This window comes from Micromys minutus, assembly GCF_963924665.1.
Source record: "Micromys minutus genome assembly, chromosome: 16".
Lineage (NCBI taxonomy): Eukaryota > Metazoa > Chordata > Mammalia > Rodentia > Muridae > Micromys > Micromys minutus.
Window position 1 is genome coordinate 37,401,294 of NC_137985.1, and position 14,437 is coordinate 37,415,730.

The window sequence follows — 14,437 nt, forward strand, 5'->3', positions numbered from 1 at the left end:
TCCATCCCTCACGTCAGATCATGTATCTTTTGGTGTTTAAGAAAGGGTCTTGAAATCCTGCCCAGGCTAGCCTCAAACCCATACCTCAGCTTCCTAAATACCAGGAAAGCATGTGCCACACTGCCCATAGTTTCCTCTGAACGTTGTTTCCTGAGACAAGGTTTCTTTGTGTAATAGAACCCTGGTTGTCCTGGAACTTGCTCTGTAGTCAGACTGGCCTTGAACTCAGAGATCCACCTGCCTCTGCCTCCCTAGGGGTGGAATTAAAATTGAAAGTTGCCATCACTTTTTTTTTTAAGATAGTTTCGCAATCTGAGCTGATAGCGCTCCTGCAAACATGGTGAACATTCCTAAGACCCGCCGGACGTTCTGCAAGAAATGTGGGAAGCACCAACCCCACAAGGTGACACAGTACAAGAAGGGCAAGGACTCTGTATGCCCAGGGAAAGCGGCGTTATGACAGGAAACAGAGTGGCTATGGTGGGCAGACTAAGCCCATTTTCCGCAAAAAGGCTAAAACTACAAAGAAGATCGTGCTGAGACTGGAGTGCGTTGAGCCTAACTGCAGATCTAAGAGGATGCTGGCTATTAAGAGATGCAAGCATTTTGAACTGGGAGGTGACAAGAAGAGAAAGGGCCAAGTGATCCAGTTCTGAGCTAATTTTATTATGAAGACAATAAAAAATTTTGACCTTTAAAAAAAAAAAAAAGATAGTTTCACTATATAAATCCAGGCTGCCCTCAAAATCGTGACCTCTTATCTCCATTTCCTAAGTGCTGACCAAAGGCCTGTTTGAGTAGACCAACCTTTTCTCATTTCCTGTTGTAAAGATCAAGATAAATTTGGCTCACCAAAGTAACCCTTAAGTAAAAGTTCTAAGCTGTCAAGTTCCCTGTAAGTAGAGAGCACAGCTTCTTCCCTGTAGCGATCACCTATCTCGCCCGCAAGAAAGACACACCACAACAGGATCCTTCTACAGGCGTTTATTGCTGGTTTGATTGCAGTGGTGAAAGAGCCCAGAAATCAACCCTCCTTATATATGCTTAGGAGGAATATGTCGCTACCTGATTGGTGCATTCTGTGCGCCCTAATTAGCATACTCGGGACTAGAGAACCAGTCAGCATGAGTCAGCAAAACAGGCATATTTGCGTGCACACTTAGGTTTTTTATCTCAAAATTGGCCAACCTCCCTTCGGGCTGGGCGCCATCTTGTAATGGCGAATGCGGTGGCTTCACCACACTTCCCTCCCCCAGAACCCTTTCCTGTTTGTTTGTTTGTTTGTTTGTTAGGTAGTAAGCTGGTCCCAAGACCACCAGTTCCTTTGAGACCCCCACCCCACCCCACCCCCATCTTCCATTGCCAGATTCTGCACATGCAAGGATAGAAAATCCACCTTCTGGGTAGGGCTAAATCCAAATCCCACGATCTTTTGAAGTTCCCCTGATGGCGCAAAGTAAGCTGGGTGTTAGCTACTTGGTGGGTTCTTCTCTCTTCCACCCTTCTCTACCCCCTTTTCCACCCTTTCAACCCCCTAACACTAGATGGGAGAGAAAAGAGGAGGGGAAGAAGGGGTGACTTTATCAACAGACTACTTCCTGACGATCAGGGACGGAGTTTCTTGGGGAGAGTTTGATCTTTGGAGTAAGGATATCTACTATCTTTTCTTTGCACCAGACTATTAAAACCATAACCAACAGCAACCAACCACCAACCACCAGTCCACCCCGTCTCTCTGGGCTTAGAGGGACCGGCTGAAAAGTCCCCAAAAACTATTTGCTGTTGGCAAAATCACACCCCTGCTAGAGTAGGAGACAAGTCATAGTCAGCTGCTGTCTGTAGATAATCTAAAGCAGTCCCATAACCCATATTTAGGATTAAAATGAAATTTTCTTATATTTCTCTGTATGTGTGTGTATGGTTTGTTTTGTTGTTGTTGTTTTGTTAAGCAAAAATCTCACGGTCAAAGAACGTAGTCTGGGAAGGCAGCCGGTCGGTCGGCCTTGACTGTCTCCTTTTTCTTAAGATTTCAGCCCTGTCTTGCCCCTTTGGAAGCTGGTTGGCAGCCTTAAGGACAGAGGGTGTACCCGTGTCCTTCTGAAGACACAGGGGCCAGTAGATCTAGATGTGACTTGTCCGGATTTCTCACAAGCTCCCCAATTGTGGACCAGCTTGTCTGCCTCCGGGACAAGCAAAGTCAAACTTAAGCAGCCCTCTGGGGACATTCCTCCCCCTGGGTGATGGTATTTGAGAGAGCGGATGTGAAACTCCCTAGGGAGGAGGGTAGGTATAAGCTTCCAGCATCCGGCCTGGGCCCCAACATCCTTCTCCCCCCAGATTTATGCTGGGGACCGGCAAGTGGGATGAGGGAGTGAACCCAGAGACCTTGGATCCAGACTCCACCGACGACTGGACTTGGGCTGCTCCTAGCGCAGGGCGCCCGCCGCCCGGACCGGGTGCCTGAGCAGAATCCTGCCCACGGGGTCCCACTCGGCCCAGAACCCTAGGGGTACATTCGCACCTCACTCCTGTCCATCCCCGGGATCTGCCTCCGCCCTTTCAGAGGAGTGACAGGACCGACTGAATCACCACCGAGAGAGCCGCGCTGGGAAAGACTCTGAGACCGGATTCGAAGTTTCCGGAGAGTCCCATGGTCCCCTCCCAACTGAGCCGCCTGAGCATTTTTGGTAATGTTTGGGTTGGTGAGGACCGCCGGATGCCCCGCCTCCCCTCGGCATCCCCTGGGCAGGACCTCCGAGCTTCTGGCTGCTGCCTTCCCGCCTCAGCTGCTTCTATGAGACCAGAGACCCTGGGTACTACGAAGTGGGCACGTGGACTGTTCCACAACGAGAGACCCCCAGGCTCAGGATGCACAGGAGGGCCAGTCTATTGTCTAAATATTCACATAAGGGCTGGGAGCAGGAGAAAAGGGCCATGACCTCTTGTCAACATACTTCATCCGCTACTGCCATGTTGGCTTTCAGGGTTCATAGTCCCTAGCGAAATCCTGATTCGACCACATTCGCCTCCCCACATCCCAACTCTACAGTAAGGAAGGGGCCAAGAGAAGAGGCCTGATGTTCCCAGGGGAGTCCTGGAATGTTGGGAGCCTGGGAACAGACCCAGCAGTACATGGGAAAGCCAGGCAGTGGGAATCCCACTATCCGACCCCCTCCCCAGCATGAACCACCGGATGCTGCAGACCCGAGCGCCCCAACAGCGGGGCGGGGGGGGGGGGGTTGTGCCTATGGAAGTCCCCACCCTAGCCCAAGTCTGGTGCAACCCTAAGGTTCACTAGGCCAGCTGTGACGCCGACGCCCCTCCCCCACCCTCCTCCAACATAATCCTCCCCTTTGTGTCACTAACCCCCCCACCCCCTTCTCTGGCTCCCCCGTCTCTGACCCCTGCACAATAGGGCCTTTGCCGCCTCCAGGGTGGAGATGAACTCACGGTTTTTCCAAGTTTAAAAATAGCTCCTCCCATCCCCCCCAGAAAAATAACCCTCCCCCTCTTGCATGTTGCTGCTGGTGTGCACCCCGATACAGTGTGCACCTCCTCCCTCCTGCCCTGCGAAGGACATGAGTGAGACTTCGTGTCCGGATGGAGTATGGCCTGCTTCCCTCCATTCAATTTCTTCCTACACATCTTCCACCCACCCCCTAGTATCCGGTTTCCTGGCTTAGTGTTCTCGGAGCAATTGACCCTCCACTCCTCGTGCACCCTGGTTTTCCCTCTGCACAGTCTCTTCCCAGAACAGGTCTCCCTGCTCTCCAAAGTCCCCCGCCACTCCTCCTGGGTCCTGTTCTCTGGACATAGATGTGTGTGTAGGGAGTGGGGAGGTGGAGACCCCGGCCCCTCAGCCTCTGCAGATGCCAAGACTGCTGCCCACCCCCATCTCCTCATCACAGCTGCGAACACATCTATAACCATTTCCTTCCTCCGCCCAGCCCATCCTTCCCAGCAAAGGGAGGGGGCAGCGATCCTTGTCTTTACCTCCAACTCTATTCTTCCTCACTGTAATAAAGAACGGAAAGTCCCAGCCACACTGGAGGCTGTAGCTCATAGGACTGGGATGCCCACTCTCCCATCCAGCCTCAGTGTGCCTCTCACCTCCCGGTTCTTCTCTCGTGGGCTGGTTTCACTCCTGGTTTAATGGAAGTCCTCATGGGGGGGGGGTTCTGTTCTCAGGTGTCTTAGATGAGCTGAAGGCCTTACACCCACCCACTCCACCCATACAATGCTCTCAGCTCTCTATCTGGTTCCTGACCCTTCCAGTCTCTCCAGGGTCCTAACCCATCTTTGGGTTGTAATTTCAAAATGTCCCCTTCATAAAACCATCCATAAGCTGAGTGTCCCCTGATCTATCTTTCCCTACCAGCCAGGGTTTACTTCCTCCTGTCTCTTCTTCCTCCTCCTCATCCTCCTCCTCTTCTTCTTATTCTCCTTCTTTTTCTTCTTCTTCAATTCTATTTTTAAAAGAATTCTTTTTTTTAAATCTTTAAAATTTATCATATTAGGCTCCTTTAGCTAAACCGGGTACTAGTAAGGCAAAATAAGTATTAAGTAAATGTCTTGTGGGTTGAAGGGGTGGTGTGTTCTTCCAACATTGCCCAAATCACTCTTGACCTCGGGCTCCGAGTCTGGGAGTAGCTGAGACTGTGCCTCAGGTGTCTACCAGTCAGCTAACGCTGTTTACCTGGCACAGGTTTTTGTTGTTTCTTATTTTCCTAATAAGCTAACAGCTACCGACAGAGAAACATGGCAAAGACTGAAGTTCTCAGGTTAGGATGGAGGACATCCTTTGTAGCCGCAAAGTCTTTTTGTGTACTTGACACAGAATGGGGGTGAATGGGCAGGAACACCCTAGGCATCACCACCATCCCAGTAACTTGGGGACATTCCACCATAAGCTTTCAGTCCTAGGTTAGTGCAGAATCCAGGGATGCCTGCCCCTGTATGGTCTTCAGAGCTCTTTCTCTCAAATAGTAAGACACCAGTGGGTGTCTTCAAAACCCTAACGGAAATGAAATACAGAAACAAATGAAGAGCTTGCTCTGGGCCACCAAGCTCTCAGAACCCAAGTTACTAGATAAGCTGGCCATAGGGACTTCTTCAAGTACAGTCTGTTTGTTTGCTTTGGTTACGAGCACCAAGAAGAATGGGATGTCACCCTGGGCTTTAATCTTATTTCTCTCTCACTGCAAAAATGACTCCTTCAACCCCCACCTGGCATCTGTTATGAGAAAGAATTCAGAACCAACTGTCCTTGGTGGTTAGCTGGCTTTGTTTTCAGACTGTCAGAGAAGAGGGTGATAAGTTAATGGTATTAAATGAAGAAACAAAGAGGGGGCACAGCACTTGCCTAGCCATTTCTGCAGAGAACATGCTTATCTTCCTATTTTGCTCTGGGTCAGGGGCCAGTGCTCCTCAGTTCACTCTGGAGGGCAGAGGAGGCAGAGCCCTCTTACTCTCTCTCATCAAGAGTTTAAGCCAGTGGCCAGTAGGCTTGGCATGGCTCTGTCTGGAGGCTAATGGACAGGGAGGAGGGTCAATGAGACTTGAATGATAAGGCTGATGTGATTTGCCCGTCATCTGAGTCATCAGAACACAGCCCAGAGCATCCTTTCAAGTCACCTGGCCGTCTCTGGCCTTTCCTGCCTCAACCCTCCTTCAGGCAGCTGCAGAAGGGCTGTTCCCTGCGGGTGACAGACCACTACCCTAAATCCAGACCCCTCACTGGTGAGAGTCTCAGCAGATGTGGAACGTTTTCTGAAGCTCTGGTGCTATTTGAGTCTAAGAGTCCAGAAGACCTAGGGAGAAGTTGGGATTTAGAAAGGAAGGAGGCTATGGCTCCTGGCATCTTGCTGTGTGGGAGACTTTTGTTATCAGTAACCTGATCCATACACATCTGACTCCCTGAGAGTTGAGGGGTGGGTAATTCAGTGCAGGGCTGGTGGGGAGAGCAGCTTTCAAGCATTAAAAGGAGCAATAATAGGTCTCTGGGAGTCAAGCTGGAGACTCCCACATCCATTACTATTAACTTTTCCTCATTCAGGCGAGGGTAAACCGAGACAGAGACCAGAAGACAAAAAGGATTGGGACAGAATTATCTGGGCCAGGGCGTGGACCATGGGCTTGTGAAGTCAGACCCCTTCCTCCCTCCTCTAGTGTAAGAGGGACCTGCAGAAACTCAAATATGAAAGGATAACCTAAAAGGCACCGTTTCCAACTCTCCTGCCCCCCTTCCAGGCACCTCTAGGTCTGTGGGACCTGGCACAGTTTTTCCTCCAAGACTGCCAGGACAGAGAAGACTCTGGAGCAGTGCCAAGCCGGCAGCCGCCGCAGTGAAGCAAGCGGTCATTCCAGAAAGCGACCAAGGCCAGCTCCATGCCTCCACAGCAGGGCAGAGGAACCTGATTGAAAGTCCCCCAACAGGGACACCGCTCTGTTGCTCCTCTGCTAGAGGGTCCCCAAGGCTATACCCTCTAGTAGTGGCCAAACCTGAGTGAGTGCTGCTACTGCTTTCAAGAGAGCTCTATGGCCACCCGGCCAGCTTCTGTCGCCTCAGCCAGTCATTCGAGCTCCAGGACACCTGTCATTGCTTCTTCAACCTTTCCAAGCCAGGAAGCGGGAGTTAGCCTCTAGGCCTGGATCCGGGAGCAGTAGCTCACAGCCGTCGCGCCGGGGGCCCGCCCCCTAGGGCGCGGGGAGGGGGCGGGGGGCTGCGCGGGGCGGGGCCGGGCGGCGCCCGGGGTCCCCTCCCCCGCCCCCCTGACGTCAGCCCCCGACAGCGGCGAGTTCCTCACTTGGCTCTCGCCTTCCGTCGGGGAAGCATGGGGCTGCCCAGGCTGGTCTGCGCCTTCTTGTTCGCTGCCTGCTGCTGCTGTCGCCGCGCCACTGGTGAGTTCTTTGTGTTGAGAGGGGTGTGGGGGACCCGACCCGCGTCCAGCAGGGCCCAGGCGGTGGGATTTGGGGGCATGTCTTCGACGGATTTGGAGTGTGTCGCCCAAGTGTACCGGAGATCAGAGCTGGTAGCAACACAAAGTCCGGGCTCTGCACTCCAGTGGGCGCTTCTTCTTGCCAGAGTCCCCGATTCCCAGGCGCTCCGCGTGCGTGCAACTTCTTTGCAGTGGGTTTGCAGCCTAGGTTTTAGAGTATTCTGGGAACGGACCCGGTCGGGTTGCCGCAGCAGCAAGCGGGAAGGGGTGGGGCCGAGCTTCTGCGGGACGCTGGGCCCGGCCTCCCGCAGGTGCTTGCTCTGGGTGCTGAGTGTTGGATGCTGTAGCCCAGGCAGAGAGGCGCGGCCAGGGCGCATCCCCAACCCGTGCATCCCTCGCCCGCCTGTTGCTAGAAAAGGCAGTTTCCCTTGCTAGAGGGGGCCGCCGACCCCTCCCCCTCCGCCTGGGCCTCACGCCAGTTTGGAGGTGAGCGAGGGAGGAGGGAAGAGGCAGCTCCTGCTGGGACTGGGCGTTGGCAAGGGCAGCCGGTGGTGTGGGTCTCCTCGCGCCTCCGGGTTTGACGGGATCACGGGTAAGACGATGGTGAAGTTCTACAATAGTAACAGCTTATGTGGTGGACTAGAGTCAGGTGGAGAGAGCCTGGCACCAAGGGGCTTTTCTTTAAGCCATCTAGTAGACAGGCGCTCCTGGGTCCGGGTTTCTCTTGCACAGCGCGCAGAGGTGTCAGTGTGTTATTTTTGGCTCTTTATCCCGTCCCAGCCACTGGTCAGGCTGGGGAAGGGGAGGGCTGGGCATTACCCACTTCACTGGCCTCTTTCCCAGTGCCAGCCAAGTCCCTGGGGTACTCCAGTCTAGTGCATCCCAGACTGACCTTATTTCTGGGGAAAGGGCTAACTAAACCCAGCTAGGCAACCATAGCACAGAAAACCCAGCCCCACTCTGGCCTGCTCTTCTGTCTCTTAGAAAACAGAGTCCAAGGTTCCTGCTCTTGGTAGAAGACTATTCCCCACCTTCCCTCCAGTCTGGAAGCCGCACAGTCCAGACATCCCAGTGTCCAGCCAGATTGTGTTTAGTGACATCACCTCTTCAAAGGGCTGGCAGCATGCTGACACCACTGACGTCACTCCTGCCCACTCTCTGGTTTTTGACCTAACCCCTGGGGGAGACTCTGACCCCTCTAGACTTGGATGGGGGTCTTCTGATTGTATTGCATTGTTTCTTGACATGCTGCTTTGAGAGCATAAATCGTAGCCGCTGGCTAGAGTTGACTCACTGTGTCTTCCAGAGGATTTGGGGGACAGAGGGTAGAACAGTGATGTCTTCCTAGAAGGGGGGGCACACAAAGGGGCCTGTGTGCCCCAGCCTGGCACATGCCTTGCATTCCCATAGTCTGAGCTCACCAGGACTAGAAAGGGGCCCAGGAGCAAAGGGGCCTTCATCTTGGCCCAGAGCCCATGTTCCTCTTATCTGTCTCTCCACCAGCTTCTTCTAAGATATACCTAGTCACTCTGTCTGTGGTCCACTCCATATTCTCCACCGGGAGGGATGTGGCCCAGGTTGGGGGTGTGGGCATGGTTAAGTTGGGGGTAAGGAGAGGAACGGCTGCAATGAGCCTACAGAATGGAGGGGACCCAGAGCGGCTGGAGCTGACAAAGTTGCCTGAGCGTGCCCCTCCCCTTCCCCAGGTGTGCCTGGAGAGGAAAAGCCACCCACACCCACCCCCGACCCTGTGGAGGTAGAAGTGGGCAGCACAGCCCTTCTGAACTGTGGCCCCTCACATTCCTCAGGCAACTTCAGCCAAGTGGAATGGTTTTTGGTGAGTGCCTGGACTTTGGAGGGCAGTAGTCTGGGAGAAGCAACTGTGTCTTGGGTAGGCAGCTCATCTCTCTGCTCCTTGCCCTCAGATTCACAAGGAGAGGCCGATACTCATTTTCCAAGTGTACCAGGGCAAGGGCCAGAGTGAACCTGGCGAATATGAACACCGCCTTAGCCTCCACGGCTCAGGGGCTACTCTGGCCCTGAGTCAAGTCACTCCCCATGATGAGCGGACATTCCTGTGTAAGAGCAAGCGGCCACGGCTCCCAGATCACTATGTCAAGCTTCAAGTCTACAGTGAGTGTGTCCCCTCATTTTTGCCTTCAGGGTAGTGTGGACCATGTAGTAAAGATGGGTTTCCATGTCTCTTGTTCATCCCTTCCACTGTAGAAGCTCCAGAGGAGCCAACCATCCAAGCCAATGCTGTGGGCATCCACGTGGACATGCAAGAGCTTAGGGAGGTGAGAGGCACTGGGTCAAGTGACAGTGGACAGGGGCTAAGCAGGGGCAGGGGGTTGTCAGAAGCAAGGAGACTCTTATCCTGTCTCCCTTAGGTTGCTACCTGTGTGGGGAGGAATGGCTACCCTATTCCTCAAGTCATCTGGTACAAGAATGGCCTGCCCTTGCAAGAGGAGGAGAACCGTGAGTAGCCCTTACTGAGAAGGTTCAGGAAGACCATCTAGAATGTTCTTTTAAAGCTTTTATTAAAGCAAACAAACGAACAACCATGACTGTAGGCTGGAGAACTTGGCTCTTGCAAGAGAACCTAGGTCAGTTTTCAACACCCACATGATGGCTCACAATTCCACTTCCAGGGGAACCTGATGCCTTTTTCTGACCTCCAAGGACAGAAGGCATGCATGTGGTGCATATACACACGCAGGCAAAACATTCATACCCGTTACAAAAAAAACTTAAATTTTTGGATTTTTAAAAAAATTTGGTTTTCCAGACAGGGTTTCTCTATGTAGCCCTGGCTGTTCTGGAACATGCCCAGGCTGGCCCTGAGCTCACAGAGATCCACCTGACTTTTTCTGGTCTAGGCTTCTCCCGGGAATAACTTCTGCTATCAACTGTTGTTTCCCTTTGTTCTTCTGTGTCTGTCACGTAAACAGATGTCTGCGGCAGTGTAGAGTTGTATGTGGTGTTTTGAGACAGGAACTCAAACCGCTCACTGACCTGTAACTGCTGATTCTCCGCTTGCCACTCAAGTGCTGGGATTCCATGAATGTGCCACTGTCCCTGGCACAAGCAAGGCTTGTGTTTTGACTGTTCTAACCAGGAGTGCTTTTTGCATATACACTAGTCTGGGGATGCTTGGCAGTGTCTGTGGGCATTAGTGGTTGTCACAAATAGGGAGGCTGCTATTGGCATCTGATACATAGAGGTTAGAATTACAGCTCAGCATCCTGCAAGGCACAGGATGAGCCCCACCACAAAGGATTAATTCTGCCCCCAAACATCAATAATGCTGAGGCAAGAAGCCCTGACCTTAGTGGTAATGCTGGGCACACATCCCTTTGGGTAACATTTCCGGGTCAGTCTGTTCAGACAGACTCACCTTGCTTTCTATCCTCATACTGTGTATGATGTGGCTGAGTCACCACTCTTTCGTTGGCATTTAAGGTCTCATTGTTTCATCACTTTGGGGCTCTTGTTTGGATTCTGGGGATTGAACCTAAAGCTATATACGCGTTAAGAACATGCTCAAACACTTAATTCCATTTGTCTGTCTCTGGGGTGTCCTGGCACTATCCTTATATATATACAAGGTGTAAATGCCTTCCTAGGGTAAATACCAAGCAATCAAAGTGCTGGGCTAAAGGGTCTCCAATTTGTGTTTGGCTATGGGCCTCTCCTTTAGGTACCTCCATGCTAAAACCCAGGGGACATCTTAGGGTGCTGACACCAGGCCTTCTTCCTCCTCCTGCCCAGGCGTTCACATCCAGTCCTCACAGATTGTGGAGTCCAGCGGCTTGTACACCTTGAAGAGTGTGCTAAATGCACGGCTAGTTAAGAAGGACAAAGATGCCCAGTTTTACTGTGAGCTCAACTACCGGCTACCCAGTGGGAACCGCATGAAGGAATCTAAGGAGGTCACTGTCCCTGTTTTCTGTGAGTGCCAACTCGCTCACTCCTGGATTTTGGGGGGCTGGGGGCGTGGCCAGGGTAGGAACTCCTGCTAGTGCCTCTGCAGCTACCTCTTGGACTGAAGGAGCCTTCCCCTTTGCCCAAACAGACCCTGCAGAAAAAGTGTGGATGGAGGTGGAGCCTGTAGGACTTCTGAAGGAAGGGGATCACGTGAAAATCAGGTGTCTGACGGACGGCAACCCTCAACCCCACTTCACTATCAACAAGAAGGTATAGAGCGCTCCACGCCGGGTACATCGAGGGGGGTTAAGGGTACTGGCAAAGAGGTGCAAACAGTAGCAGGAGGGCATCAGCTCACCCTCACCCCTGTGCGCTCCCCCAGAACCCCAGCACTGGGGAGATGGAAGAGGAGAGTACTGATGAAAATGGTCTCCTGTCCTTGGAGCCTGCCCAGAAGCACCACAGTGGGCTCTACCAATGTCAGAGCCTGGACTTGGAAACGACGACCACACAGTCAAGTGACCCCCTGGAGCTGCTGGTGAACTGTGAGGCCCTGGGATGATGTCCAGTCTGGGAAAAGAGGGAACTGGCTCTCCTTGTCCAGGCTGACATTGTTTGCTCTGCTTCCAGATGTATCTAAGGTCCGAGTGACTCCAACTGCCCCTGAAGTCCATGAAGGCGAAAGCCTCACACTGACCTGTGAGGCAGAGAGTAACCAGCACCTTGAGTTTGAGTGGCTGAGAGACAAGGTACCCAGACGCCATTGGGACTGGGAGAGATGAGAGCTTGCTCCATTTAGGACCCCCTGACCCACTTCTCACCCCTAGACAGGCCAGCTGCTGGGAAAGGGGCCCGTCCTCCAGCTAAACAGTGTGAAAAGGGAAGCAGGGGGAAGATATCTCTGCATGGCATCTGTTCCCAGCGTTCCTGGCTTGAATCGTACACAGCTGGTCAGCGTGGGCATTTTTGGTGAGGCCCTTTGTACAGTAACCAGGTCACCCCCGAGTTGTGTGCTTTTGAGCTGTGGGAGGCAAAAAAAAAAAAAAAAAAAAAAAGAAAGCCAGCTTGTACTATGGGAGCTGTGGTGGGGAGTGGGAGCTGGCTATTTGGGTCTAATCCTTCCCTGCCCCCAAGGGTCTCCGTGGATGGCATTAAAGGAGAGGAAGGTGTGGGTGCAAGAGAATGCAGTGCTGAATCTTTCTTGTGAGGCTTCAGGATATCCTCAGCCCAACATCTCCTGGAATGTCAATGGCTCGGTGAGCAGGCTCTCTTTACCTCCCATTCTCTTAATCCCTGTCTTGGCCTTGAGGCCATGGACGGAGATGCTCCCACTCTCTGAGCACCCATTTTCTTCTAGGCAACTGAATGGAAGCCAGATCCACAGACGGTGGTGAGCACCTTGAATGTCCTTGTGACCCCAGAGCTTCTGGAGACAGGTGCAGAATGTACAGCCTCCAACTCTGAGGGCTCTAATACCACCGTCATCATTCTGAAGCTGGGTGAGAGCTGGTTCCCTGCAGAGGATGGCAGGGGCATGCCCAGGCACGGGCATTAACGTGTGCTACTAACCCCCCTCCTTCTGCCTCCTAGTCACTTTAACCACCCTCACACCTGACTCCAGCCAAACCACTGGCTTCAGCACCCCCACAGTCAGTCCTCACACCAGAGCCAACAGCACCTCCACAGGTAAGCAAGGCCTGGTACAACAGGCCTGCACCATGGTGCCCATTCTCCAGTTGAGAAAGGTAACGGCCCATCTGTTCCCTTGGGCTAGGGTGGGGCAGCAACATTGATATGGCAGCCTGGGGCAGGGAATGACTAAGAAGTGTCTTTGTTTGACAGAGAAAAAGCTGCCACAGCGAGAGAGCAAAGGTGTGGTTATCGTGGCCGTGATAGTGTGTACTCTGGTGCTTGCCGTACTGGGTGCTGTTCTCTATTTCTTCTACAAGAAGGGCAAACTGCCGTGTGGGCGCTCAGGAAAACAAGAGATGTAAGCCAGGCTTTATGACCCTTGTTCCCTCCCCCATTTTTGGCTGCCTAGCTTGCTGCCTCATAAGAGACTTCTCCCCTGCCTATCCAGTGCCCACTTACCCTTTGAGAGCAGAAACTGGACCCGTTATTTACTGTCTACTACCCAACTGCCACCAACCACACCATCTCCTCCAATTCTCCCTTCCTGAGCTGGCCCCAAAGCACCAGAGTATCCATCCCAAAAGGCCCTCCCCCCCCTTGCCCCCAAGTTGCCAACCTCTCACCTCCCTCCTCCCAGCACGCTGCCCCCGACTCGTAAGAATGAATTTGTAGTTGACGTTAAGTCAGATAAGCTCCCAGAAGAGATGGCTCTCCTTCAGGGCAGCAACGGTGACAAGAGGGCTCCAGGAGACCAGGTAGGAGGCAGTTCCTGAGGCCAGGGCCTGATCCCCCTTTTCAAGAATTGGGGGGTAGTGGGCTATTGGTACTTGTTCCTGAACACTAACTCTTTCTGTCCTTCATCCTTGGTTGGAGATGGGAAGCAGGCCTATCTTACCTTAACATTACTGACAGATGGAACAATGAGGCAGTGGTAGAGGGACCCTAGAGAAAGACAACGCCCCACCCACCTTCTGCTAAAAGTAGAGACTTTAGTTGGGGGACTTTCTATCTTTTCCTGTTCCCTTCCCCCCATTTCTGCTGCTTGCCTTAAGGATGCTGCAATTCATCAGCGTTTGCTTCAGTCTCTCCTTTTGGGGCTCATGCTGCAAACCTTGCTGGCTTTCCCCTCCATTTTCTGGTTACTTCTCTCTACCCATTTTCAGGGAGAGAAATATATCGATCTGAGGCATTAGCTGACTCACCAATGTCTCCAGCTCCCTGCCTGCTCAGTCTTCACCCCCAAGCTGCAGCCTCCAGAGGGACAGCGGGGAAGATTCTCACTCAGCTGTCCTGCAGACCAGGTCCAGAGAGCGAAGAGCTGGGCCAACAGCCATCTGGAGGATCTCACTTGGCCACGAAGGCCTAGTTTCAGAGACCAAGTCCTCCTCTGTGTCCATGCTTATCCCAGGGGCCTGTCTCCCTCCTTACACAGCCAGTGGTGGTAAACCCTGCTTCTCAGAGCTGATGCTCTCCCCTCACAGGCTGGCTTCGTGTTAGCTGTATCCCATGATATGGGACCTAGGCACATGGTCAGGTCACATTCTTCTGTTCACATTGGTCTTTATCAGGACCTCACAGTCCAGGGGCGGCTGTAGCGCTGCTTTTTTCCTGCCTACAACTAATTCAGGGTCTCATCATTTGGAACATTTTTCCTTTGGGCAGACGTCAAGAACTGGTGTTAGTCCTTCAGACACATCACTGAGTAAGGAAGCTGGGCACTGTTCTGATTTTTTGTTGTTGTTGTTATTGTTTTGTGTGTGTGCTTTTTTTTTTAAAGGCTACTGAGCCCAAGCTTCCTGCATTATCTTAGTGAGTAATGGGAGATGCAAAGACAGGAGACAGGACAGAGAGGAGGTCTATACTGCTCATGGGGACTATGCTTATAGGCATGTTAGTACCAAATTTCTACATGCGAGCTTTGGGGCTCAGGTCCTAAGAAA

The 14,437-nt window shown here is 52.6% G+C and overlaps 1 protein-coding gene and 1 pseudogene across 3 annotated transcripts; both read left to right on the forward strand.

Moving 5' to 3' along the window:
* Positions 1-337: 337 nt before the first annotated feature.
* Positions 338-710, forward strand: LOC308430535 (large ribosomal subunit protein eL42-like; annotated as a pseudogene). Its single transcript has one exon. The product of its transcript is annotated as a large ribosomal subunit protein eL42-like (transcript).
* A 5,953-nt stretch (positions 711-6,663) lies between these two features.
* On the forward strand, positions 6,664-14,431 carry MCAM (melanoma cell adhesion molecule). 2 transcript variants are annotated; one of them, XM_080929755.1, is made up of 16 exons: positions 6,664-6,900; positions 8,645-8,775; positions 8,864-9,071; positions 9,165-9,235; positions 9,329-9,416; positions 10,710-10,889; positions 11,014-11,135; positions 11,248-11,410; positions 11,496-11,614; positions 11,693-11,834; positions 12,000-12,121; positions 12,223-12,364; positions 12,456-12,551; positions 12,708-12,855; positions 13,135-13,252; positions 13,661-14,431. In XM_080929755.1, exons 1-16 carry the CDS (start codon positions 6,834-6,836, stop codon positions 13,688-13,690), a joined length of 1,947 nt encoding a protein of 648 aa, XP_080785881.1. In that variant the 5' UTR covers positions 6,664-6,833; the 3' UTR covers positions 13,691-14,431. The 2 variants fall into 2 exon arrangements, with proteins under 2 accessions (XP_080785881.1, XP_080785880.1); XM_080929754.1 differs by lacking the exon at positions 13,135-13,252 and having other exon boundaries at positions 6,795-6,900.
* The last annotated feature ends 6 nt before the right edge of the window (positions 14,432-14,437 follow it).